The following is a 27,009-nucleotide window of genomic DNA, read 5'->3' as shown; positions in this document are numbered from 1 at the left end:
ATTCATAAAGAGCTGGTGACAGCTCTATTCGTAGATTAATTAGAACTGCGGCTCACAACCTGTCTTCAGTTAGCAACATAACCCTTGTCCGAACAATCAGGTTGGGCCTTCTGCACCAAAATCGTCTGTTTGTGAGAACACTAGGGTTGGCTCTAGATGGGCTCCACAGCCCACCTCACTGCTTGAATATTTTATTTTTCAGACCCAGAGAAGTCTGGTGAATCCCAGTTTCATCTAGTTTCCCACTGGGATCTTATTCGTCTTCCCAGATTGGGTTGCACGTTAGTCGAAGGTGGTTGAAATGTTTGGCCAGGGGAATCTCGGTCCTGGGCAAAAGCACGTCTGAGATCTTTCCTTTCAGTCAACCAGCCCCTGGCCACTTTCGGGGTTTCAAGGAAGTGAGATCAAGAGTTATGGATCACTTTAAGATTGGTGGGGAAGATTAGCAACATATTGGAGGTTCAGAGCACAGAGCTTCTATTAACTTTGTCAAATGATTTTCTGGACGTCTTCAATAATCTGGGAAGATCATGATGCGAGTGTACTGCAGTCCCAGGTTGCCGGCTTTCTGCACCTGTCTGAGGATGGTGTATCTGCCTCTTTAATTAAGTATTTGTGCTATCATCATGCACGAGGAAGCACCCAGATGGGGTGTTGGGCCAAGCATATATGAGCCCGGTCATTGCAAACTATGCTGATAATTTCCCTACAAAGATTAATGGAAATTGGCATAGCGGGGTCTGCCCTTCAGTGGTTCTCCAGTTTTTTGGAACAACGCACTCAAACGGTGAAACTGGAAAATTTCCACTCCGGAGTAAAATCACTGAATAAAGAAGTGACCCAGGGATCATGCCTTAGCCCGACGCTATTTAATATATACATGGCACCCCTGGCGAAGATCATCAGAGACCATAACTTTGTAACTTTTTCATACGCGGATGATACGCAACTGCTATTTGCATTTGATAACAATTCAGCGGATACTAAACAAAAGTTTGCCGCAGGCATGCGTGCAATCTTCACTGGATGTCAAAGAATTTCCTCCAGTTGAATGCCAACAAGACTGAAATTCTCCTATTTGGTAAAGCCCAACTTCTCTGGGCCCCAGAGTGGTGGCCGATAGAGTTAGGCCCGCTTCTGTACCCACTTGCAAGGCAAAAAACTTAGGAGTGTACATAGACCTCTCTCTCACCATGAAGGAGCAGGCGACAGCCGTGTCAGGTAGCTGTTTTGGCTTACTAAAACTCCTACGGAGAGTGTTCAATCTTCTCCCCTTATCGGCAAGCAAGACCCTGCTTCAAGTCTTGGTGGTTAGTAGATTGGACAATTGTAATGCTCTACTGGGTGCTGCGAACAAGGGAACACTAAATAGGTTCCAGGTGGTTCAGAATACGGCAGCACGTTTGGCCTTGAATCAACCACCGAGATCTCCCTCTTTGCCACTACTAAAAAGCTTACATTGGATTCCTATTCGTAGCCGAATAAAGTTTAAAATATGCTGTCTGACTTACAAAACCCTCAATGCAAGCGGCCCTAGCTTCATGACCGACTGTCTTGTCCCTTACCAGAGGAAGAGGTGTGGCGCAGCGGCCGGGGCGACTGACTCCGGAATCTGGGGATCATGGTTCGATCCCCGGTAGCAGATTAGCTCAGCACCATGTGACTCAGGGCAATAGCTTGCTTAATCTTCCTGACGGCCCCCCAGCGCCTAGAGCCCCTTACGGGTGATTGTTCGCACTTTACAATTGTGGATTATTATATTATTATTACCACCCAAACAGACAGCTACGCTCCAGCGGAAAGGCGCTGCTTGTGGAACCCCGGGTTAACAAGATACGTACGGGTGGCAGACCCTTTGCCTATGTAGCACCTCGCCTATGGAATAAACTTCCTATGGCGTTAATGGTGTGTCCGGATTTGTCCAAATTCAAAAATCACTGAAAACTGAATTTTTTCAGTAAGACTAGCTCTTCACCCTCATATGTTATGCTCTGCAGATCGCGCAGAGATACCCCTGTAGGGGTGAATTCCTGTGCTCTCTAAATACCCTATCCATTCATTCATTCATTCTTGCAGTATTCAGGAATTTCTCTGGGTTAGTAAATTTGACGTCTTCCAGGAATCTCTCAAACCTGAAGTTGTTATGTCTTGATCAGTTTTTCATCATCTTCTGCCTGGTCTTCGAGGATTGCTATCACAGAAAGGAGTCTGGACATGTTATTGTTAAGAACAGCACAAACACAACAAGATGATGGACGGAGTGCCGACATTTTTCAACCATTCACCTCAAGTATATGTACACTCCGTCCACCTGTCCCACTGTAAACCTGTTTGGGGAGGGCTGCTGACGATAGCTTAGGGCGTTCTGATTTCATGCATTAATCTTAATGTTCAGCACGTCTCCGTTTCTTTGCCATCAATTAGCACCAAGACACCTTCGGGTAAATGCTGCGCTTTATAAATGCACATCACATAACAATGTTTCCGTTATACAGTCTATTATTGAGAATAATACTTTTAAAAGGTATAATTCTGATTCTCTCTTTTATGTTATCACTTGTGTCATGCAGTTTTTGGGACCCAAACCCTCATCACATACAAGATTAAACCTCGAGTGCTCGACCACACTACTCACTGAAGAGTCGACATCCAACCAGAAAAGCTTGGCATCCACTGATATGTAAAACAGTATCCAATGGCCTCTGAAACAGTGGTAAACAGTTACTCCAAAGAGAGCTATCCACCAATGACTGCCCCAGTGGCTGGTCTCTCACTTCTCTTAGACACAAAGCTGGCTACACAAACAGTTGTCCTGGATGCCTCTAACTCAACTCCGATAAAACGGAAGTACTGATCTTTGGGAAGAACACCTCTGGATGGGACCAGAGCTGGTGGCCTGCAGAATTCAGACTTACATGGACCGACCATAAGCGCAACCTCGGCATCATCCTCGACAGCCAACTCACTATGAAACGACAGATCAACGCAGTTGCCTCCTCCTGCTTCCACACACTTTGCATGCTCTGCGGGATCTTCAGATGGATCCCAACCAACACCAGAAAGACCGTCACTCAGGGTCTTGTCACCAGCTGCATCGATTACGGCAATGTTCTCTCCACCAGCATCTCCACATAGCTCCTCAGAAGACTCCGGACCATACAGAAAGCTGCAGCCAGACTCATCCTGGACCTCCCTAAACGAACCCACAACACCCTCCACTTGAGAGAACTCCACTGGTTCCCTATCCAGAAGAGATGCCAGTTCAAGATCCTCACACACGCCTACAAAGCACTTTATGGCCTAGGTCCTGCCTACATCAACCATTGACTGAACTTCCACCAACCCTCTAGACAGACACCTGCACTCCTGCTCGCTCGCCCTCGCACAACCCCCCCTCCCCCCCCGCATCCGTCACAGCAGCAGCAGTGGCCACTCCTTCTCCTACATCGCTGCCAAGACCTGGAACAATATTCCCCTCCAGCTCCGTACAGCCCCCTCGCTGCGCGACTTCAGAAAAAGACTCAAGACCTGGCTCTTCCAAGGAGACACAGCGCCCAGATACCCCTAGGGGGGACAATGTTGCGCTTTACAAATGCTCTTGATTGATGGATTTGCACTCTGACCGCCTCACCCTCATTCTACGACAACAACATTGGGTCCTCTAACAGCCTCCATTAAACACAAGTATACCTTACTGTGTGATCAGCAACCTATTCAACTCACAAAACTAGGTTACCTTTCATACATTCTCCGTATCGGCATTCGTTGCACAGGGCTGACGGTCCTGGAAGTCCAGAAAGGACAAGAAAATCAGGATTCCATGTCTATGAACCGAAGCTTTGAACCAACTTAACCTTCATCCTAGACTCACTCACTTGGAAACAGAAGTGTCACCGTTTGTGCAGCCATCGGAATAACTCTTGTCTGGCCAGTCCTGACCAACTCACACTTAGTCAGGTTCCCACCCGCGTCAATTTCACTGCATGTTTGTGGCTCTTTAATGGTCTGTCTTCACACGGTGTAACCTTGCACATCAGACACACATCTGTAGGCGCTACGTAAACACTCCACATCCAGGTTTGTGCTACATGCATACCTTTGATAAAACAGACTGTGTATAAAATAAACTGATGTGTTCATTCAGCCCATGCCTGAGTAGTGGCATGAAACCTTCTTAAGCGCCACAGGGCTAAGGGCCTGTGACTCAGCTGAACATCTGTTGGCGAAGAGTGTCGTTGCCACCATACTCCCATGGAATACACTTTTACACAGTGAAGCAGTAAAGAAAGCACCAATTATTGAAAAATGAAGATTGTGCATTGTGAAATATTTAATAATTCTGTATTCTGTCTAGGGTGTGCTCGGTAGGAAAAACAGGAAATATATTTCGCAAATGTCATAGTTCTTCATGTTTAAGAAATTTCACTTACTGAATGAAAAGAACAGATGTGTCCTGCCACCCACCGCGTGGTTTTCACTGTATTCTATTTATTTAGCAATAATCCAAGCTGCGGCAGAAGGTGCCAGCACCGTTCCTGCTGGGCACTGGAAACGGGATCTCCTTTCAAAAGGCTTCACATGGTGCCACATTCAGGGTGTCACTTCTAAGACCGACCGTGTTGCAACACCTACAGGTATCTTTATGTCTAAAGTATCAGCCCAGCAAGCGCCAGGGCTTCATCTGACTTTCCAGATAATAGTATGAATGAATGAAGAAACTTGTAGAGCACGACGAATACCCGGAGCCGTCTTGGCACTATAAGTGACAGGACCAGGCAACCCCAGTGTAAGAAGGTGGTAAGAAAGGAATCATTCACTCTGACTACACTTGAGAGCTGCACCAGTCTACTGACGTCATCACCAGAGTGGAACCAGCAGGAGCCCCTGGTGTACCATACAGAGTGAGGTCATCACCAGAGTGGAACTAGTAGGAGCCCCTGGTGTGCCATACAGAGTGACGTCATCACCAGTGAGTGGGAGCAGCAGGAGTACCAGACAGCTCCTCCCTCACTGAGTGTACACCTTGGTGACGTCATTGTACTTCCCTTCGGGTGCCTCGTAGTGGGGGATGGGCGGTGTATGGCTTGGCCCCTCGCTCTCGAAGGGGAAGAGCCCCGAGTCTCTGCGCACAGCGGCCTGGTATAGCTCCTCCGACTCCAGGCGCAGCTCTTCCAGCGCTTTGGCCTGAGCCTCCATTAGTGAGGTTATGGCCGCCATTTCTTGCTTGTGTTCCTCCTGCTTGAACTGGGACCATTTCTTGAGCAGCACAGCTCGTCGTTCGCTTTCCTCGAAGGACAGGGCGGCGGGGGCCCGAACCCTAAGGGAGAGAAGCACACAAGAAGCATCAGATCAGCGAGCCCACCCCCCCCAAAAAACTGGGGGCAGCAGTAAAACATCAAGCTTCCAAGGGATAGAAAGGGAGCTTGCAATCTGAACATGCACAAAGCTTCAGGATGCACAACCTTCAGTTTTAAAGTTCAGGACTCACTGCATGGACTCTCTCACCGCTGTGACACATAAGCTTACTTTTTTCTTGTTTTAGACGTGCTGGTTTATGACCATGTTTCAATGACGTAAATGTAGGTCAGATTTTTCCTTTTTATCAATTTTTTCAGTGTTTCAACCCACTATTCAGTTATATCAGGATCTGCAGTCTATTCAAAGATAACACACTTTAGGGAGATAATGTTTTATTCTAAGGAGGAAAAGCGCTCTCTCTGTCTCTATCTATGAGAAGGCGCTTTCCTGTAGAAGGCACAGCCATTGGAACTATGAATCTAGACAGAGGACATAAGTCTGCCAAAGTTCTCTCAGGAGATCTATATCTAGGCAAAGAACCCTGCACCCTCAGAAGCCACAGATCTTGTAAATATAAAATGTAAATAAGAAGGGACCATGCAGCATTAAGAAAACGAGTGAGAGTGTGGAGCCTAAATAGGATATAAGCTGCCAATTGGAATAATGGATATCAAGGAGCCGCCCTACTTTAGCTGAATCGTGTGCTGAGTGGGCGCTACGAAGTCCTCAATGGGGATCAGCTCCGGGGCCACGCGTTCCATCTTCTTCAACTTCTTCCGCAAGCGGTCTCGGGTTGCCAGGTCTCGTCTGGGGTCCACTCGCTTCTTTTTCTTGGGCTCAGCCCTGGAGGAAGAGATACAGAATGAAACATTTCTTCTCAATGGGAGTTATGCAGTCTAAAGGACTCCTACAAATGGTGCTTTCAGGAAGGCTCGCAGCTCCAGACTATTCTAAGCCTGGTTAACACTGCACTGTGGCCCAAATGAGGCAGAAGCAAAAAGGCAGTGAAATATATATTCTTTAAAAAACGTTTTATTGCACTAAAATGAGGAGAAAAGCTCAGGAGGAAGAGGAGGTGCCACAAAGGGAGAACAAGCCACAAAGGGGGACAATTATGGGGTACACAGTAGTGGTAGCAAATGCAAGAGGAGCAGTAGGAAGTGGTTCCCCAATTCTTATTCCAGCCGCTAGAGGGAACCATTCACCCAGTAAAGAAGAAATCAGAAGAGGCAACTCAAGCTAGGGTTTGGTCCACAGGGGTTGTGTTTTGACATGGGTGGGATCTGAAAATGAAAGTCCTGGGTAGAACAGAGTGGGTCTGCTGAAGGGATAGCACAATAAGACGACATTGAGGCACAGGAAAGGGCTACCCTGCCTTAGCAAATATCACTGTATAAAATCATACCTCCCTTCTGAACTCACTACCCTTTTGGAACAAATAGATCAAGTTTACAGGCCTTAAAACATCTGCATCTACTTCAGGTACATATGGAGGAGATACGTTTGGAGGCAAGAGGCACATCCATACCGCGCCTCTGATGCTCCTGTTTTTAAAAAAAGCCTCCCACAATCATGTACCAGTGTGAGCTCTTTTCTCTGTGTGGTACTGACATCATGGGCTGCGTGCGTTTCTATCTTCAAAAGAATAAATGTTGCAAGTGTTGGAGGTGGGAGATAGTGAGAATATCAAATGGGGCCAACACATCAAGGCCTAACTGCTGAGAACCCAAATACTGTGACAGTCAGTACACATAAGTTTAATATACTTATCCTCACATTTTCCAAATTCCAGAACAATGTCCTTGGTGGCTTATTTACTTCACCCATGGTATTAGCAATGATAACTGACGTCACTTACTTTATTTACATCATCATACATTCTAATACATTTCCTATCACAGAATCAACGGATTAATATATGTTATAGAACCGAAATACAGGACAGGCCGTTTTCCGATCTGTCTATTGTTTATAGGTGTGTGGTAAATAGAAAGGAACTTACAATCATATATGTGTATATACATTCACCTAAGCCTGCTACACCAATCATAAAGTAAAGGTTGACCTGTTTCGGATTCAAAATTGTTAGAACAAAATCTTCTTCAGTGGGGACTATATATGCCTCAAAATTCCTATTTATTATTATCAAGTTCATATTATTTACATAGATAAGTCAAGGAACATGAAATTTCAAAAGTTACCACCAAGTCAGCCACTTACCTCATGGGAAGAGACGTCTTGAGAGTAAGCACTGACGCATGCCAGTGGCTCGTGCGCGTCTGCAGGGGCCATGTTTTTGGGGAACTAAAAGTGTCACAAAGTATAATGTCAGTTGAACAGCAAGCACGCAGAGATAACACGGTGTTACTTATTCAACAACCTCATGAAGCCATGCTATCTGCAATAGGTGGTGTGGATACTCAAGAGTGTTTAATCTGGGACTGGTCAGCGACGCTCGCTGTGGAGGAACACAACAATTACTGAACCCTCACCCTAACAACTGCAGGATATACCACCCTAGCTTAATTGCAGGATATACCACCCTAGCTTAATTGCAGGATATACCACCCGAGTTTAATTGCAGGATATACCACCCTAACGAAATTGCAGGATATACCAATCTAGCTTAAATACAGGATATACCGCCTAGATTAATTGCAGGATTTGCCACCCTAGCTTAATTGCAGGATATATCACTCTAGCTTAATAACAAGATATAGCACCTAGCTTAATTGCAGGATATACCACCCTAGCTTAATTGCAGGATATACCATTCTAGCGTAATTGCAGGATATACTAGCTTAATAGCAGGATATACCGCTCTAGCATAATTGCAGCATATTCCACTTTAGCTTATTGCAGCATATAGCAATCTAGCTTAATTGCAGTATTTACCACTCTAGCTTAATTGCACCATATACCACCCTAGCTTAATTGTAGGATGTATCATTCTAGCTTAATTGTAGGATATACCAGTTTAATTACAGGATATACCACCCTAGCTTAATTACAGGACACATCACCCTAGAATTGCAGGATATACTACTCTAGCTTAATTGCAGCATATACCACTCTAGCTCAATTGCAGGATATACCACCATAGCTCAATTGCAGGATATACTACCATAGCTCAATTGCAGGATATACCACCATCAATTGCAGGATATACTACCATAGCTCAATTGCAGGATACACCACCATAGCTCAATTGCAGGATACACCACCATAGCTCAATTGCAGGATATACTACCATAGCTCAATTGCAGGTTATACCACCATAGCTCAATTGCAGGATATACCACCATAGCTTAATTGCAGGATATACCACTCTAGCTTAATTGCAGAATATACAACTCAGCTCGGGTGGTAAACCCTGAAATTCAAGCTACACTGCAGCATATACCACTCTAGCCTAATTGCAGGATATACCACCCTAGCTTAGTTGCAGGATACACCAGCTTAATTGCAGGATGTAGCAGCTTAATTAAAGGATATGCCGCTCTAGCTTAATTGCAGCATATACCACCCTAGCATAATTGCAGGATATACCAGCCTAATTGTAGGATGTAGCATCTCAATTGCAGGATATACCACACTAGCTTAATTGCAAGATATACCACCCTAGCTTAATTGCAAGATATACCACTCTAGGTTAATTGCAGGATATACCACTCTAGGTTAATTGCAGGATATACCACTCCAGCTTAATTGCAGGGTATACCACTCCAGCTTAATTGCAGGGTATACCACTCTAGATTAATTGCAGCATATAACACTCCAGCTTAATTGCAGGATATACCACTCAAGGTTAATTGAATACTGGTTCTCTTTCAGGAGGCCTACTATGTGCTAATGGCACAAAATCCTTCTAAAATATTTTGTAGTATGTATGTGGTATTTGTATAGCACGAATTAAGCCAGAAGGCTGGAGAGTGCAGAGCAGTGTCAAAGGTAGAGATACAGCTAGCGAGTGATAGGAGAGGTAGCTGGGTTCTGGGTGCAAAATTGGACTATTCCTGCAACGTGCTGTAGTATCCTTTAAAATGTTGCATCTTTTTTCCGTAATTGGAGCAGGGTTGAAGAGTTCTGAGGGATAACAGAGATGATGTTTCAGATCCTGGCGGCGTAGACGGTGGCAGAGCAACAAATAATGAAAAAAAAGCTAACAAGAATATTACATACACAATCTCTATTGCCAAGGGGAAGTGGGAGACCAGTGTCATGCAAAGTTACAAGAATAGGTAGAGCAGGTCCTGAGATAGTTCAGCTGGGTAACCATCTACAGCTAAGACATGTGTTTAAACTGCAGGACATGTGTTAGTATCCAAAGGAGCCTTTTCAACATCCTTAGAGCAATACAATCAGCAACTTGATTGGCACACAAATACCACATATATAATTTTATTTTCACCACTTTGAAGATGCCTGGCTCCACCACTAGCAAAAGACACACAATTGATGGACGGAATGCAGAACAAATCAAAGCATTCGCCCCCAGTCAAGAGATCTGGGTTAAATCCATCATTCTTTTGCTCACCAGGCCACCCCAGTTTAGACCAGGGCATATGCAAATCAGTCTTGACCCTGTGCCTCATGGGAACAGTCCAGCCTGAACTGCCAAGCCAGGTCCTCTCTGGACCGGAAACAAGCATCCTAGGACCGGTTTCGGGGTTTCACCCCTCTTCAGCCAGGATAGCTTGATTCCAGTGGCACAGTGAGCCCAGGACCCACGTCTGGGCATACCTGGCGCACTTAGGGCGAGAAACCAAAAGACACACAATTGATGGACGGAATGCAGAACAAATCAAAACATTCACCCCCTGTCAAGAGATCTCGGTTAAATCCATCATTCTTTTGCTCACCTAGCATTGTACATATTTACAACGATGTATGTTTCATTTTCATATTTTGACACCCCCCTTGCGTATCTTTTTAGTCTTCGACTGCCATTTTATGTTCTAAAAGGCATTATTCTTATTCTATTGGACAATAATATCGCACCGGTGGATCATGGAGGCAGAAATGCTTCATGAGGTCTAGCACCTCTGCCCATTTCTAAAACACTGTAGCTCTCCAGGTCTCCACATCTGTCTTTTCACTTACTACAACAGAACTTCCATGGTCTTTGAGGTTCTGCATTATATCATCTTTCTAACTGGAGCAGCAAGAAGTACACCTGATGTAGCTGTAGAGTGTACCTGTCGCACCGTGGTAATGTGGCTTCTATATGTTTTAGTGGAATGTCTGAAAAAGTCCTTTCTTGGTAGAAAACATTTTGAAGTCAGGCATTTGCAGTAATAGCCTGTGTGTGCCTAGATCACTGTAATGCCTCATTAGTAGTTAATGTAGTTCTACGCGTCAAACTAAAAGCATGTATAGCATGAGGCACTTGGTGTTTACAAGGATATGTAAGCACAAGCTAATGAAAGGATTGGAAGCAGAGTAAAAGAACGAGTGCAGCTTTTCTCATACTTAACCAGAGGTTATGGGGCATATTTTTCTTTCATTGGGGCATGCTACACCACTGGCCTCCATTTCTTTCACAGTGTCAACTGATGTGCTTATGCCTAGTTCTCCTTTGCCAAAGCCACAATTAATGTATGGCTATATGCTTGAGATAAAAGAATGAAAGAATATTGCATATTGTTCGGGCCGCAAAACCAATAGTCCAAAACGTTGATTGGTGGAATATAGCTTGTGGGGATATTGTCGCGTTTCAGTGATCGCATAGCGGTGCTTGGCAGCATCTGTTAGAGGTGAAGATCTGTAGTTCTGTGTGGAGCGGGAGCAGGACAGACGAGCATCTCGCGCACTCAAGGAGGCAGTCCTGTTTTCACTGCCAGTAGCCATGCACATTCGCGAGCAAACAAATCGGAGTTCATTATTTTCCGATCGGCCCCTCACGGCAGCGCTGGTGGTTTGCCTCTCTCCTCGGTCCCTGGAACGTAAAAACGTTGTAGGGCTCTGCCCTGGGAGAGCTCAAAGGGCTTACTCCCTCCACTCAAATCTGCATATTTAATCAGGCAAAATTTGAACTTTGCCTCTCCTGTTGGATTTAAACCTGAAGACTTGAGGCTTTAGGCCAGTGAGAGTCTGTCTTAATTACTAAATGTACTTCAGCCCTGGGTTGCTCTCCCCCTGAACCTCCTCCACACCTCCTTTAGTAAAGGTGGCGTACTACGCCGAGGAGGTTGATGAATATGCGGACTATAATGACTACACAGAGTTTGAAGCGGTGCCTTATGAGCACCAACTGGAGGAGCAGTTAGTAGAGGCCCTGGACTGCCAAGTGCAGAGTTCAGTGAACAGGGCTTTGATTAGGGCACTACAACCCTTCACTAAACCCCAAACAAATTATGGGAAAAGAGTCTGAGTGCCTTGTTGGTTGAACCTTCATTTACCTCCTCAGCAGAGGTATTGTCCCAAGTGGCGTTGTCATTCCTTAAGGACCATGGGTATGGCAGTCCCATCCCTTCTGGCCCATCAGGTAATTCTTCCCTCTCTAACCCGGGGGACGCGGAGGAGTCCTCTTCTGCCACGCAAGACACATCCGACTCTGAAACGGACCCCGAAATAACTCTCAAGGCGGTGAAACACAAACTTAAAACTCACCATGTGAGTTCAAAGGCCCCCAAATAAAAACCTCTCATTTGACCCAAAGAATATTATCCACCCGAGGTCGATGGAATGGGTGCCTTGCGTAGAGGTGGCGCATTATGTCCAAGATAATATCAGACAGAGCTTTGAGCGTGAAGTGTGCACTACTCTTAAATCTGAATGCTCTAGATCCTCCCTATTAGACAAGGCAACAGACACCCCAGAGCTCTTCCTTAAGAAGTTCGCCAAAGATCCCAATGGGTTGGATTGGGCATGGAGGGGATGCCAAGACAAATTACTGGATGTATCGGTACCCCTCATTAAAATCCTCGCCTTAGCGGTCAGTGCTAAATATTCTAATTCAACTCTTGACCTGACTGAAGTCTTAGAGCGGGCGCAGAGAACCTTATGCTTTGGGGGGGGGGGGGGGGGGGGGAACATAAATTGTGCTCTCTCCACCGAGCGCAGAAGATCCTTTCTAATGAGAATTCACCCGCGAGTGGCAGACATGGCCACTACAGAGGCAGGCACGCTAGCTAACGCACTGCTGTTCGGTGACAAATTTGTCAAGGAGCTCGGAAAATACGTAGCTACCTTTTCGGCCCTTGACAAGGCCCAATCTTTGATCAAAAAGGTTTTCCACAGTGGCCTTTTTACCAGGGCCGGACGCTTCAGGGGTTGAGAAACCGGATGAGGAAATAACCAGACCTCCAGAGTTTTCGAAAATTGAGGTTGTGGGGGCACCACCCATTCAAATTTCTACCCCACATGTAACAGAGGTGGCAGAGGCAAACAGAACCGAGGTGGTTACAGAGGATTAAACAATTCTGGCGACACCTCCTATGCAGTTAAACCTTATTCAGGTTAGGGAGGTGTTGGTGGGAGGCCAAATTGGGTTATTCTTTCACATGTGGGAGAGAATAACACAGGACACTTGGGTACTTCAGACAGTACTGGGCTTTCGGAAAGAGTTTTATTCCTCCTCACAGCAGAATCGCAGACCCCAACCTCTAACTTTTTCCCTAACAGAGAGGTCTTTCATAGAAGACAAAGTGAGATCACTAATGAAACAAGCATTGGCATAGCCAATAGGTCTCGCCTTTGGGACCTTATAAGTGATTAGCCATGCAACAGTTGCATAACTAAATACTTATAAGGTCCCAAAAGCGAGACCTATTGGCTATGCCAAGCTGCCGTGCGGCCGCGAAAGTGATCGCGATCAAACATCAAAGCAGCCGCAAAAGTGAAAGTAATTGCGCCCGCGCACTGTAGCTCTAGGCTGGCCTGGTAGCACTTTTTGGAGCCCTCTCAAAAAGTCTCGCCAGACCAGTGCATGCGCTGGGTCAGGCGAGACCTAAAAAGGGGCAGTCGTAGAGACGGTACCCCACCCTCACGGTTTCATCAGTACAATATTTTTGGTACCAAAGAAAGATCAGATATTCCGACTAGTTTTGAACCCCAAGGAATTCAATTCCTGGGTGGTGTATCGCCACTTCAAAATGGAAGGCCTACCCTTGCTGAGAGATCTGTTAGAAAAGGATTGGATGGTGCGTCTCGATCTGAAAGACGCTTATTTTGCGGTGCTGATATTTCCTCCACACCGGAGATTCCTGCAATTCCAATGGGGACTCCGATGTTTCGAGTTTACCGATATGCCCTTCGGGCTATTTTCCGCCCTTTGGTGTTTCACCAAACTGCTCAAATCGGTTGTGCAGTATCTGAGGGAGAGAGGGGTGAGACTTATCATTTATCTGGACGACGTCCTCATTATGGCTCAAAGTGTGTAAACAGTCTTACTACATTTAACTTGGACGACCCAACTCCTGCAAGACTTGGGGTTCGTCATCAATTCGGACAAGTCCATACTGACCACTGCCCAATTGATGGAATTTCTGGGGTTTCAAATAGATTTGTTACTGACACAGTTGTTGCTCCTTCTAAAAAAGAGGATTTCGATCAAGAAAGAGTTGAGGAGAGCGCTTGCCTCTCCGACTATATCCTTGAGGATTCTGGCGCTATTGGGGGGGCCTGTTGGCTTCCTCTATTCAGGCGATTTTTCTGGGTCCTCTCCACTACCGGGCACTTCAACGACTGAAGATCAGGCATTTGTGCAAGGGTCTGAGTCATGCGGAACAGATTCTACTATCCACAGAAGCCAGGACAGAGATATCCTGGTGATTGGAACGGATGCGTGGAATGGCAAAGCCGAGGGGGTAATGTCAGCCGATGGGGCTGGGGAGCCCAGTGCAGTTCAGTGGAGACAGGGGCAGATGGTCCCCGGAGAAACTGAGATTACACATAAAGTGCCTGGAGCTTATTAGCAGGGTCCTTTGCTATCCGGACCCTTTCTCCACAAAAAGCGAGTTGTTGTATCCTTCTGCGGATGGACAATGTCTCAGCAGTGAGATACATCAACCGCTTGGGTGGCACGAGGTCTTGACTATTGGTGGAAATAGCCAAAGACTTCTGGCATTATTGCCTGCAACACCACATCTAAGTGACAGCGGAGTATATGACGGGCAGTTCCAATGTGATGGCAGACTGGAACTTGCGATTCGTCCGGGATTCCAGCGATTGGAGACTGCATCCCAGAGTATTCCAGCTATTGAACCCAGAAGTGGGGTCCATGCACGATAGATCTCTTTGAGTCCAGGCTGAACACTCAGCTTCCCCAGTTTTACAGTTGGCGACCGGACCCAGGCACTCAACTCGGACGCATTCCTTCAATCATAGATGATGGGCATGCATTATGCCTTTCCCCCATTCGTCATGATCTAGAAAGTATTAGCACAAGTCCGCAGACAGAGTGCGGAATTAATAATGATTTCCCCTTGTTGGAAAGCTCAGGCATGGTTTCCGGTGACGTTAACTTTGACGTGTGGTCCTCCAGTACGGCTGCTCTCGTTCCAAGAGATACTTCTGGAGCCGATGGGCCAACCTGATCCATTGGTAATTCAGGGTCAATTAACCCTGATGGCATGGAAACTTTAAGGAGACGCTGGCAATGCCAGGAATTTTCCAGGAGGCTATGTTTTTCCTGTTGCACTCTTGGGCCCCCTCTACGCACAAGCGATACAAATCAGCTTGGCGTAGATGGGTTATTTGGTGTTCTGAACGATAGGGAGATCCCATGGCCTCCAGAATACATATGATTGTTAATTTCTTATCTGAAATGGCTAATCAAGGAATGGCTTACCGGACGGTTACTAATTTCCGTTTCGCGATCTCGGCTGGTCATCCCCATGTGGATGGTAAACCAGTGGGGGAACACCCCTTAATATGCAAAGTTGTGAGATGCATTAGATTGGTGAAAGCACCTAAATCCAGATATTCCACTCTGTGGGACATGGATGTGGTGCTTCACTTTATCAGGAATTGGCCAGCGAATTAGGGTATTTCCCGCAAGCAACTATCAGCGAAACTTACTCAATTATTAGGTTTCATTTCCTGTAGGTGAGTCTCAGATGTACGAGCACTGGATTTGATAGGTAGAATATTTACTCCTTCGGGGGTCTCATTTACAATTTCAAAAATAACAAAGACTAATTCCAGATGTGACATATCCTGCTTTTCCACACCACAGCAGATTATGTGTGGTTCAATGTTTGAAGTGTTACGAAGATTGTACTCCTGAGTTTAGGAATGATGTAGCAAGACAATTCCTAATCTCATTGCAGAAACCTTTCTGCCCAGTCTCTTCAGAGACTTTAGCCAGATGGGTTACATGGTTCTTAAGTCAAGCTGGTGTTGATACATCTGTCTTTGGAGTTAACTCTGTAAGGGGAGCTATGGCTTCTAAAGCCCTTTTAACAGGTTCTTGATTGGAGGACATCATGACTGCGGCGGATTCGTCTTCCGATTCGACATTTAAAACGTTTTATCATAAACCAATTGTTCATGCAGCATCTCAGGTATTTGCACAACTTTAAACTAGCATAATCAGAAGTCTCCATTGCCTGACATAGAATTTAAAAAATTCTAGCTGACGTGTCAAGAATTTTCGATTCTATTAAGGACACGGAGGCAAGGATTATTCCACCCAGAGAGAGTTCACATACTGAATGTTAACACTCATTATTATTGATTTAATATTGTACAGTAAGATACCCACCCTTTGTTGGCAATGTCTGATTAGGCCCAAGATATTATGGCCTGTGTTTCTTTCCAGGTACAGAGAATAAAACGACCTGACGGATCCTAAGGAACAAGCTGTTGGATGGAGAATAGACTGGAAGTTTTACACTTTTGGAAGTTCTGGTGACAAGAATCAATTAAGAAGAACAGAAGTTATGGCGTTCTTGTTGTGGTAATGAACTGTTCGCAAAGAAAGAGGATGGACTTAGACGTTATGATGTTATATACCCTGTAGGGGACTCTGTGATTGGTGCAGTAATGTCATACTAGGCATCATGGGTTATGTAGTTTAAAGTTTATCTGCTGCTGATTTGGCTTCAGTAAAGAAAGAGAAGCATAATCCTCGCCTCCGTGTCCTTAATAAAATCGAAAATTCTTGACGCATCAACTAGAAAACATTTTACTCATCACACCCTGGATTTGAGCCCCCCACCCACCCCGTATATGCCCGGGAGACTGCTCAGATCCTCTTTAGTACATCTATTAAAATTCACCAAGATGCGCAAAGCCCCATGGGGTTGCCACTCCGCGTTTGTTCTAGCCTAAACTCTGGAATACTTTACACTTAGAGTTACCTTACTGAAGCATGAACTTCCCTTCCGCAAAGCTCATGCTTAGGAACTAACCTCCCCCCGCAGCACGGTGCAGGCCCTTTAGCATCAACGCCTTCCCTCCCCTCCCTGCCCCAGGTACTCTCACCAGCCCATGGGATTACTCTAGCCGTGGCCTCCCTGCAGCCAGTATTATGGCACAGCCCTGGTAGCATTACAGCCCTGCCACCCGCCCCCCACCCCCACATTCTGACCCAGGTGCTCTCCGCATACACACAGCAGCACCCTTCCAGCACCATGATGGAAGCACAGGCACCAGCTGTGCCCTTCTGCATCCTGTCCTGCATTCCTTCCCTTCAGCCTGGCACAGCCCGGTCTCCAGCTCTGCCCAGGGTCCTGTAACCTCAGCACCAGCAACAGCTCCCCTCCCTGCCCCAGGCCTCTCACCAGACCCTGGACCCCTGTAGCAGGGTCCTCCCTGCAGCCAGCAGCACGGCTCAGCCCTGAGTCCTCTCCCTGCCCCAGGCCTCTCACCAGACCCTGACCCCTGTAGCAGGGTCCTCCCTGCAGCCAGCAGCACGGCTCAGCCCTGAGTCCTCTCCCTGCCCCAGGCCTCTCACCAGACCCTGGACCCCTGTAGCAGGGTCCTCCCTGCAGCCAGCAGCACGGCACAGCCCTGAGTCCTCTCCCTGCCCCAGGCCTCTCACCAGACCCTGGACCCCTGTAGCAGGGTCCTCCCAGCAGCCAGCAGCACGGCTCAGCCCTGAGTCCTCTCCCTGCCCCAGGCCTCTCACCAGACCCTGACCCCTGTAGCAGGGTCCTCCCAGCAGCCAGCAGCACGGCACAGCCCGGTCTCCAGCTCTGCCCAGGCTCTGTAACCTCAGCACCAGCCCCGCCTCCCCTCCCTGCCCCAGGAGCTCTCACCAAACCCTGGACCCCTGTAGCAGGGTCCTCCCTGCAGCCAGCAGCACGGCACAGCCCTGAGTCCTCTCCCTGCCCCAGGCCTCTCACCAGACCCTGACCCCTGTGGCAGGGTCCTCCCTGCAGCAGCACGGCACAGCCCTGTCTCCAGCTCTGCCCAGGCTCCTGTAACCTCAGCACCAGCCCCGCCTCCCCTCCCTGCCCCAGGAGCTCTCACCAGGCCCTGGATCCGTGCATCAACGCCCTCCCCGCAGCCAGCAGCATGGTGCAGCCCTGTCTCCTGTAACCTCAGCAGCACCAGCAGGGCTCCCAGTGTCACACTCTAAGTGCTCCGGCCGGAAACCTCTGCCGGCGCCTTGGTTCCGCCCGGCACTGGGAGGGAAACAGCGAGGGCGGGGTCAGAGGGCCAGCCCTCATTGTTCCTCTGGCGGTGAGATGGGGAGTGCCACTGGAAGTCTAGACCAGCCTTGGTGGGCACTGTGCAGAAACCGCAGACACACAGAGCTGCAGGCAGGAAGTGTGCCAGGACCCAGGCTGGGCTTGCACATTGTCCACAGAACATATTCACCACAGCTGCATCTGCAAAGCTTCACTAGCAGCAGCCATGTGATTTAGATCTACAGTTATGTTAATCTTTTGAGGTGACTACAGACAGTCATACCTTTATTAGAATTATGGGTCAGAAATATATTGTTGTGGGGGCCAGGTGTGGTTATATACATTAAAAAACACAAGTATCCTCAGAATTAATGTATTTTATTTTTAAATCTTCCTAAATATCTGTTACACCAAATATGATGGTGGGCTCTACAACACAGTCCATCAAAGGCAGCTTTGTAATCCTCTGCAATAATACTATCATGGTGTAACGGTTGCTTTTATGTTGCTGCGCGTGACTTCTTAAAATGCTCATAGTTACACTTCTTTAGCAATATATAGGGCCTAGTTACTGGTAGCCCGTTAAATTGGCATCCAATCGCATTTACAAGTGGTGTGACGTTTATCACACCTGCTAATCAATCGCTAGCTACGAAAATGTTTGTACCCTTTGTTAAATTTCTGCAGGTCAAATCTGACGGAATTTAATGGAGAAAATGTCAGACATTTACCAGGACTCCAGGATGATGGTGAGGTAAGGACAAAAATCTGTATGCTATGCCCACAAAAGTCAAAATAGGCAATATTTACTGCTTTCAATAAATTCCTAAACATCGCTGTCAGATTTGTATCATGTGCAAGAATGATCACATCCTACACGGTCTACTCATAATGGGGCCTATGAAGTGGCAGATTAGCAATTAGAATCTGTCCACATAGCCCGACACCTGGCTTGCCTTTATTAATCTAAATACAGAGAATGACATAGCACTGACTCGGGCACACACTACAAGGGGCTCCTTAAATTATGTGCCAGAATTCCAAGTTTTGTGGCGAACACAACAGCCCCATAATTTTCCCCAGGTAAATTTTGGCATGTCTCATATAGATCCCTGTGAAATTAACTGGGGAAAACACCCTGATAAACAGATTTTAGCAAAAAGTAAGTACTAAAATCCACATTATTCCCCACCTTTGGACAAAAAGTTATAAAAGGTACTATTTATCTCACCCAATAAATTCAGACTCCTAGGGAGTGGCCCTTGTGGTGGTGGCTAATGTCCTCTGATTACTTTAATGAGGCAGTTTTTGCCCTCTAGTACTTAGCCGATGTATCTATGCCTATCGACATTCATAGCAAATACTTAAAACGAAAAGGAGGGTCTTACAGGTGATGTGTGGTCCAGTGTCACGGACATAGGCTGGGTGGCGTAAGGAGTAATAAACTAAACTAAGGGAAAATGAAAGCCAGAGGCTGCAAGGCCTTAACATACATGGAGGGTGGAAAAGGGGGAAGAGGTGGCAATTTTATATAGTTTGATGATCAAGAAGTCACAGATGAGGTGTCTGTTGTTTGAAGACTAAGGTCTCTTTTCTGAAGCGGAAGATTGATGGTGCTTGACCACATCTTGATTTTAATTTGGTCTGCCAGGATATCCCCATTTTCTTCTTGAAAACATCTGCTGGATCCAGAAAGATTATGTTTTAGTTTATGCCTTTCCTCTTGGCAAGAATTCAATTTGTCTTTATCAAGTCAGATACACGCCCAGGGTTCCATATTAAGATATGAGTTATTAAGGTTTTAAGAGTGCCCTGGCTACATTGCACTGTTTATCACATGCAATGGAATCCAACAATGTAATGTTTGGAATTGATCTGGTGTAAATATTATTACCTGTTCTGAGTGGACCCTTCAACAATAGGCCATTACAAGGGGATTTTGGTGCTTTGTGCATCAAAATCTGCATGTCTCTGTGCTTGCAAAGTATTTTACTCTGGTAAATGTTGGTAGGTTTACCTGCTAAAATTTATCAGACTGCTGTGGACTTTAACATACAGGGTCATTACTGGTTGTGAAGAAATCTGCACAAGCATATTTCCCACCGCTCCACAAACCTCTTGGAATTTAGCAGGAAACTTATAATCCAGACCTAAATATTTAAATGGTGGTGCTGGAACATGCGGTATTGGCACTTTAGAATTGGTTATTCAGACGTCTTCAGTGTGTGATCTAATATTTTATTTTTCTGATAATCAGCTTTGGATCACCTTGAGTATTCTGAACAACACTAACTTGCCATTTACCAAGTCCTTCCCCAGGACCTGGCCACAGAGCAACCAGGGAGTATGCCTCACCAATACTGCTCCACAAATCCTCGCTAGGGTGGCAACCTCACTCCATATTATCATTGATACCATTTACAATCCTTTCCTTTCTCAACTACAAATCATTGCTGTCAGGAGTTTTCATCTGATACCCTGAATGCATGAAACTGTTGCATGAAACACCGCCCTTCGGGTTAGCCTTGTTTGCCTTCCATCAGGGAACTTGCCAGTTAACTGCAAAGACCTCAAATCTCACTCATCATGCGTGATACTCACACATTTTTAGACGGTGTTGAGCTCTCCCTCCACTACATGTATAAGTACAGTGAAGGGCTGGGGTTTACTTAAGCTTTGAGGCTTCCATAGTTCCACTGACTTCACGCACTGTCTTGTCAAGGGCCCCGTGACGTCACTTTCCGTGACGTCATCAGCACGCTCATCGGCTCCCCGGGAGTTTTCAGGAGCTCGAGAGCACTGTCCACCTGTGACGTGGCGACCTTCAGATCTCCTTGTCAGAGGGCGCCCCTCCCCCACCGCCTCTGACTTAGCTCACTGAAGCCACAACCCCGCCGCCCTCACAATAGGCCACTGTTCCCGCAGGCGCTGCCCCGCCCCTGGGGCCCCCGTCACAGTCGGTTGGAACCCCGGGGCCCCTTCCTGGCCGGACCCTGCATCCCACAGGGGCCGCGGCTCCTGGCAGTCTCAGACCCCCCACAGGCCGCGACCCCCTCGCCCCGTTCGGACCGTCGGGTCCCAGGCCTTTGTCGCAGCCCCCCCCAGCCAAGTACATCCCCCCCCCCCCCCCGCAACTCTACCCCGCACAGTATTCCCCCGCCGGAGCCTCCCGGCCGGGCCCAGTTCGGGTCCACAGGCCTCGGTATCACCCCCGGGACCTCCCCAAGCCTCTGTCACAACACCCCCCCCCCCCCTCACAGTATTGCCCCCTCCCTGCCGGAACCTCCCGCCCGGGCCCTGTTCCCGGCCGGACCCCTCTGCGCAGCCCTCACTTCCTGCCGGGCCGCAGCTCAGGCCGGGCCGGGGATGGAGCGGCGCTGAGGGGCCGGCGGAGGGCGCGGAGCGGCGCGGCAGGCCCATGGAGGGGCTCCGGCTCTGAGAGGCCCCCGCGGGACACCCCCGGGGGGCGGGCCGACCGACCATGAAGCTCGTCAAGCCGGCCTGGGTCAACCACAATGGTAAGTGGGGGTCGGGGGACGGGGCAGTGGTCCTGGGAGGGCAGAGGCGGGAAGGGGCATCTACGAACGCAGGGCCTCAAATTGTGGGGTTCGAGGTTTACATCCAGGGGTGCCAAGGAAGAGTGGGGACCTAAGGAGAGGAGCGGGCATCCCTGGATGGCGAGGAAGAGCGAAGCCACCTCCACAGGGCAGTGTCAGAGACAGGCCACCTCCACAGGGCAGTGACGGAGAGGGGCCACCCGCACAGGGCAGTGACAGGGGGGAACCTGCAGTGGACAGTGTCAGAGAGGGGCCACTCGCACAGGACAGTGTCAGAGAGGGACCACTCGCACAGGGCAGTGTCAGGGAGTGAGACCACCTCCACAGGGCAGTGTCAGGGCAGTGTCAGAGAGTGAGACCACCTCCACAGGGCAGTGTCAGAGACAGGCCACCTCCACAGGGCAGTGACGGAGAGGGCCCACCCGCACAGGACAGTGACAGGGGGGAACCTGCACTGGACAGTGTCAGAGAGGGGCCACCCGCACAGGACAGTGTCAGAGAGGGGCCACCCGCACAGGGCAGTGTCAGAGAGAGAGACCACTTCCACAGGGTAGTGTCAGAGAGAGAGAGAGAGACCACTTCCACAGGGTAGTGTCAGAGAGAGAGAGAGACCACCTCCACAGGGTAGTGTCAGAGAGAGAGAGAGACCACCTCCACAGGGTAGTGTCAGAGAGAGAGAGACCACTTCCACAGGGCAGTGTCAGAGAGAGAGACCACCTCCACAGGGCACCACCATCACAGGGCAGTGTCAGAGAGAGACCACCTCCACAGGGCAGTGTCAGAGAGGGGCCACCCGCACTGGACAGTGTCAGAGAGGGGCCACCCGCACAGGGCAGTGTCAGAGAGAGAGACCACCTCCACAGGGCAGTGACGGAGAGGAGTCACCCGCACAGGGCAGTCACAGGGGGGCACCTGCACTGGACAGTGTCAGAGAGGGGCCACCTGCACAGGGCAGTGTCGGAGAGAGAGACCACCTCCACAGGGCAGTGTCGGAGAGAGAGACCACCTGCACAGGGCAGTGTCAGAGAGAGAGACCACCTCCACAGGGCAGTGTCAGAGAGAGAGACCACCTCCACAGGGCAGTGTCGGAGAGAGAGGGGCCACCTGCACAGGGCAGTGTCAGAGAGGGGCCACCTGCACAGGGCATTGTCAGAGAGGGGCCACCCGCACAGGGTTGTGTTAGAGAGAGGCCACCCCCACAGGGCAGTGACAGAGGGAGAGGCTACCTGCACAGGGCAGTGACAGAGGGAGAGGCCACCTGCACAGAGCAGTGACAGAGGCCACTTGCACAGGGAAGTCACAGGAGCACACCTGCACAGGGCAGTGACAGGGGGCCACCTGCACTGGACAGTGTCAGATCACCTTCACAGGGCAGTGTCAGAGAGAGGCCACCTGCACAGGGCAGTGTGAGAGGGAGATGCCACCTGCACAGGGCAGTGACGGGGGCACCAGCAACAGTGTCAGAGGGGGGCCACCTACACAGGGCAGTGACGGGGCCACCTGCACAGGGCAGGGCCAGAGAGAGGCCACCTGCACAGGGCAGGGCCAGAGAGAGGCCACCTGCACAGGGCAGGGCCAGAGAGAGGCCACCTGCACAGGACAGTGACAAGGGGACACCTGCACTGGACAGTGTCAGATCACCTTCACAGGGCAGTGTTAGAGGGGGCCACCTGCACAGGGCAGTGTCAGAGGGAGAGGCCACCTGCACAGAGCAGTGCCAGGGGGCACCAGCAACAGTGTCAGTGGGGGGCCACCTGCACAGGGCAGTGACGGGGGCACCTGCACTGGACAGTGACGGGGGCACTTGCACTGGACAGCGTCATATCACCTTCACAGGACAGTGTCAGAGGGAGGCCACCTGCATAGGGCAGTCACAGGAACACACATGCACAGGACAGTGTCAGAGAGAGGCCACCTGCGCAGGTCAGGGCCAGAGAGAGGCCACCTGCGCAGCGTAGGGCCAGAGAGAGGCCACCTGCGCAGCGCAGGGCCAGAGAGAGGCCACCTGCGCAGGGCAGGGCCAGAGAGAGGCCACCTGCACAGGGCAGTGGCAGAGAGAGAGGCCACCTGCATAAGGCAGTGACGGGGGTCACTTGCACTGGACAATGTCAGAGGGAAGCCACCTGCACAGGGCAGTGTCAGAGGGGAGCGCACCTGCACAGGGCAGTGTCAGAGGGGAGCGCACCTGCACAGGGCAGTGTCAGAGGGGAGCGCACCTGCACAGGGCAGTGTCAGAGGGGAGCGCACCTGCACAGGACAGTGCCAGAGGGAAGCCACCTGCACAGGGCAGGGCCTGAGAGAGGCCACCTGCACAGGGCAGGGCCAGAGAGAGGCCACCTGCACAGGGCAGGGCCAGAGAGAGGCCACCTGCACAGGGCAGGGCCAGAGAGAGGCCACCTGCACAGGGCAGGGCAAGAGAGAGGTCACCTGCCCAGGGCAGTGTCAGGTAGGTGCCACCTGAACAGGGCAGTGACGGGGGGGGGGGACACCTCCACAGGGCAGTGTCAGAGGGGTCACCTGCACAAGGCAGTGACAGAAGGGCACCTGCACAGCACAGTGTCGGAGTAAGTAAGCAAGTACATTTTTATTGTTTGGTCAATTAAAACCTTAACAATATATACACGTGTAAAAATATAAGTTAATACATTAAAACATTAAAAAGAAAAAAAGTCACTTTACATCAATTAAAAAAATAAAATCCTAGAATATCATTGTTTAACAAATATTTTACCACATTATTGTTCTTTTTCTGAGATCAGTCCTAATAACGAACTTTTGTGAGTCTGTGAGAAAACTTTGAGAAATTTGATCAATTTACAGTTTAGTTGTGTGTCCGATGGATTTAAGCTTGCAATTATTGCGGCTCTACAGGACCTGACACCTCTGTCTTTTAAAGTTTGTCTAAGAAGGGTGGCTCGAGCATTGTGGAGTTGGTTACATATACAAATTACGTGAATTGAAATTTTCTTTGTGGTAACCGCAGAGTCGACATGATTTTGGCCCTGTGTATACCCAAATAGGCCTATCCGCTATTGATGGTAATTTTCCGAAGCGTATAGCCATTAATTGCTTTTTCAGGTAAATAGAAAATGTCGTATTCAAATAATGGGCTGGTGCAAGTGTCTTGTAATTGTTAATCACCATCCAAGCATGCGACCTTGTCCTGAAGATGTTTTTGTCAATTAGTAGTGAGTGAGTTTTTACTACTTTATTTATTGTTTGTTTGAAGGATTGATATGACAGGTTTTTATTCCATAAGTCGTTTGTACAGGTTATAGACAAGGATTTGTTTAGATATTGATTGAAAGGTGATTTTCTGTTATATTCTACTTCGGTCCAGGGGGCTTTATTGATAGGTGATGTGGCCGCATTCAGTTCCAATCTGTACCAAAGCTTTACAGTGGCATACATTCTCCCTATTGTTTCATTTGTTAGGCGAAATTCAAGACGAAGCTGTGCTGGAGAGGCTGAACGTTCTACCTGAAAAACTTTTTTATACGTGGAAACTATTAGTTGGTTTAGAAGCTCTGCATCCTTGCCGCGAAAAGTGGCACTAGCATATGTGATCGTAGGGAGAATTTTCACTGTCATTACCGCTAGTGGTGGTTTATGTGATGGGCCTTTCAACTTTTTTGCCAATTGACTGAAGGCAATATAAGTGCGCTAGTTCTCTGAGTCATGTACTTTTTTTACTCTGTGTGGTTTTGGAAATTGTCTATATAAAATCCCAGATATTTGTAGTTCTTTACTTCCTCTAAGTGACTGCCATTAAGCCAAATGATCTGTTTACTTCTCTGCCGACTTCCAATCACCATTGTTTTTGTTTTTAATGTGTTTATCTCTAGTCTGTTCTCTGAGATGTAGTCTGACATTTCATTTAAGACTCTTTGAAGGCCGATCTTTGTTAGACTCATTAACACCACATCGTCAGCCTACAAGAGGTGCGTGAGTGCTAGCCCACCTAGTTTCGGTGGATGAGAGTTAGTGCAGTCTAGCCTCTGTGCAAGGTCGGACAGGAACAAATTAAAGAGATGTGGCGCCAAAACACAACCCTGTTTGAGGCCTTTTGTAGTGGTTAGCTTTCTTGATAATCTGGTGCCATCTCCTATCTTGATTCTTATCCATGTATTCGAGTAGAATAATAGTATTCCCTGTAATATCCCTTCGGGAATATTCCAGGTTCGCAGTTTTTTCCAAAGGAGGTGACGGTCTACACTGTCAAATGCAGCCTTTAGATCTATGGAACAGAGGTAAAGTTGTTGTTTCCTTTGTTTGCCATTAAGGATAGGGCTAAGATGTTTGATATTGTCCCTATACCTTGCCTGAAACCTGTCTGATTCACTGGAATAAGATTGTGGCTGTCTGTCCATTCCTTGAGGTCTTCCAAAATGAGTGCGGCGTGATATTTGGCTTCGACGTCCAGGAGGGCGATTAGCCTGTAATTTGATGGATTCAGTCTGTTTCCACCTTTCTAGATGGGTGTCTGTATCGAGCCCTGCCAATTCGATGGAATACAATTTAGGAGCTCTATTTCATTGTATAGTTTGAATAAATGCTTGCTCCAAAATGATGGATCATTTTTAAAGATGGCTTGTGGGATTCCATTAGGTCCTGGCGCGCCATCACCTCTGCCCTTCTTTATTATGCGTTTTATTCCGTCAAGTAACATGAAGGACTCGCTTTTCTTTGCATTTGGAGAGTTGGTGCCTATTTTGTCAGGAGTTTTGGATTTTGCTTCCATTGGCTTAAGACCTGGGGCCTTATTTTCTCTTCGGACGTTTACTATCCTTTCCTGCGTTGTTTCTATCACTATCTCGTTGTATGATGGTTTCAGTTGTGTTATTTTCCTCAGAGTGCTCCTTGGTCTTTGCCTCTAACATGTCGTGGGTTGCTATTTCTGTAAACTTTGTGGTTAGAAATTTAGCCCACTCATGTTCTTGAATGTTTGATGATAACTCATTCATCGGTCGTTCTAATTTATTTATGATTTCCCAGAATGTGTTCGAGTTAGTTTTCTTAGCAGTACTAAGCAGTTCGGCCCAGAATTTATCGTTGCTTGTTCTTTTTTCTTCCCATTGCTGCTTTTTATAGATTTTCCTCAATTGCCGTACCTTGTCCCAGGCTATTTGGTCATGACAAGTTCTTTTCAGCCTCCTAATGGCCTTTTTGAGTTCGCTTTTCAAATCTCGTAACACTTTCGATGGCTTTTGATTTATTTCATTTCTGATTTTTTTTTTTTTTTTTTTTTTTTGGTTCTGTTGTTGTCTGACTGTCATTAATGTTATGAGCTCCGAGGTATATTTTTCCTAGGCTTGGATTTTGTTCGAGGCCTCCAGTTCACCAGCCGTTATCATCATCTTTAAATTGGTCTATAGTGTGTCTATCGTTTCGTTTGACCATTTTAAGCGTTTTAGGTCAATTGTATGGATACTTCTTTCTATTTTCGTATTCGCTTGGTGTTTTGCGATTTTTAACCTGAAGTGTATGTGCTGGTAGGAATGATCACTCCTAGTTGTGTACTCTATGGAGAAGTGTGTGAGATATGGCATCAATGCTACTGAGATAACTGTATA

The 27,009-nt window shown here is 47.9% G+C and overlaps 2 protein-coding genes across 3 annotated transcripts in view; one reads left to right on the top strand and one right to left on the bottom strand.

Moving 5' to 3' along the window:
* Positions 1–4,308: 4,308 nt before the first annotated feature.
* On the bottom strand, positions 4,309–21,086 carry MRPL40 (mitochondrial ribosomal protein L40). 2 transcript variants are annotated; one of them, XM_085634959.1, is made up of 4 exons: positions 20,481–21,086; positions 7,519–7,602; positions 5,986–6,141; positions 4,309–5,317 (listed from the first exon to the last, which is right to left on the bottom strand). In XM_085634959.1, the coding sequence occupies exons 2-4, from the start codon at positions 7,521–7,523 to the stop codon at positions 5,008–5,010; spliced, it is 471 nt and encodes a 156-aa protein (XP_085491085.1). In that variant the 5' UTR covers positions 7,524–7,602; positions 20,481–21,086; the 3' UTR covers positions 4,309–5,007. The 2 variants fall into 2 exon arrangements, with proteins under 2 accessions (XP_085491085.1, XP_085491084.1); XM_085634958.1 differs by lacking the exon at positions 20,481–21,086 and adding an exon at positions 17,719–17,873.
* Positions 21,087–21,215: 129 nt separating this feature from the next.
* Positions 21,216–27,009, top strand: part of HIRA (histone cell cycle regulator) — a 424,028-nt gene continuing 418,234 nt past the window's right edge. The window contains exon 1 of the mRNA XM_085632815.1: positions 21,216–21,397. Coding sequence (XP_085488941.1) covers positions 21,361–21,397 — 37 coding nt within the window. The 5' untranslated portion in view covers positions 21,216–21,360. The remainder of the gene's footprint in view (positions 21,398–27,009) is intronic.

The sequence above is a fragment of the Triturus cristatus genome, chromosome 11 (assembly GCF_964204655.1).
Source record: "Triturus cristatus chromosome 11, aTriCri1.1, whole genome shotgun sequence".
NCBI classification, from domain to species: domain Eukaryota; kingdom Metazoa; phylum Chordata; class Amphibia; order Caudata; family Salamandridae; genus Triturus; species Triturus cristatus.
This window is presented reverse-complemented; position numbering and strand designations above follow the sequence as displayed.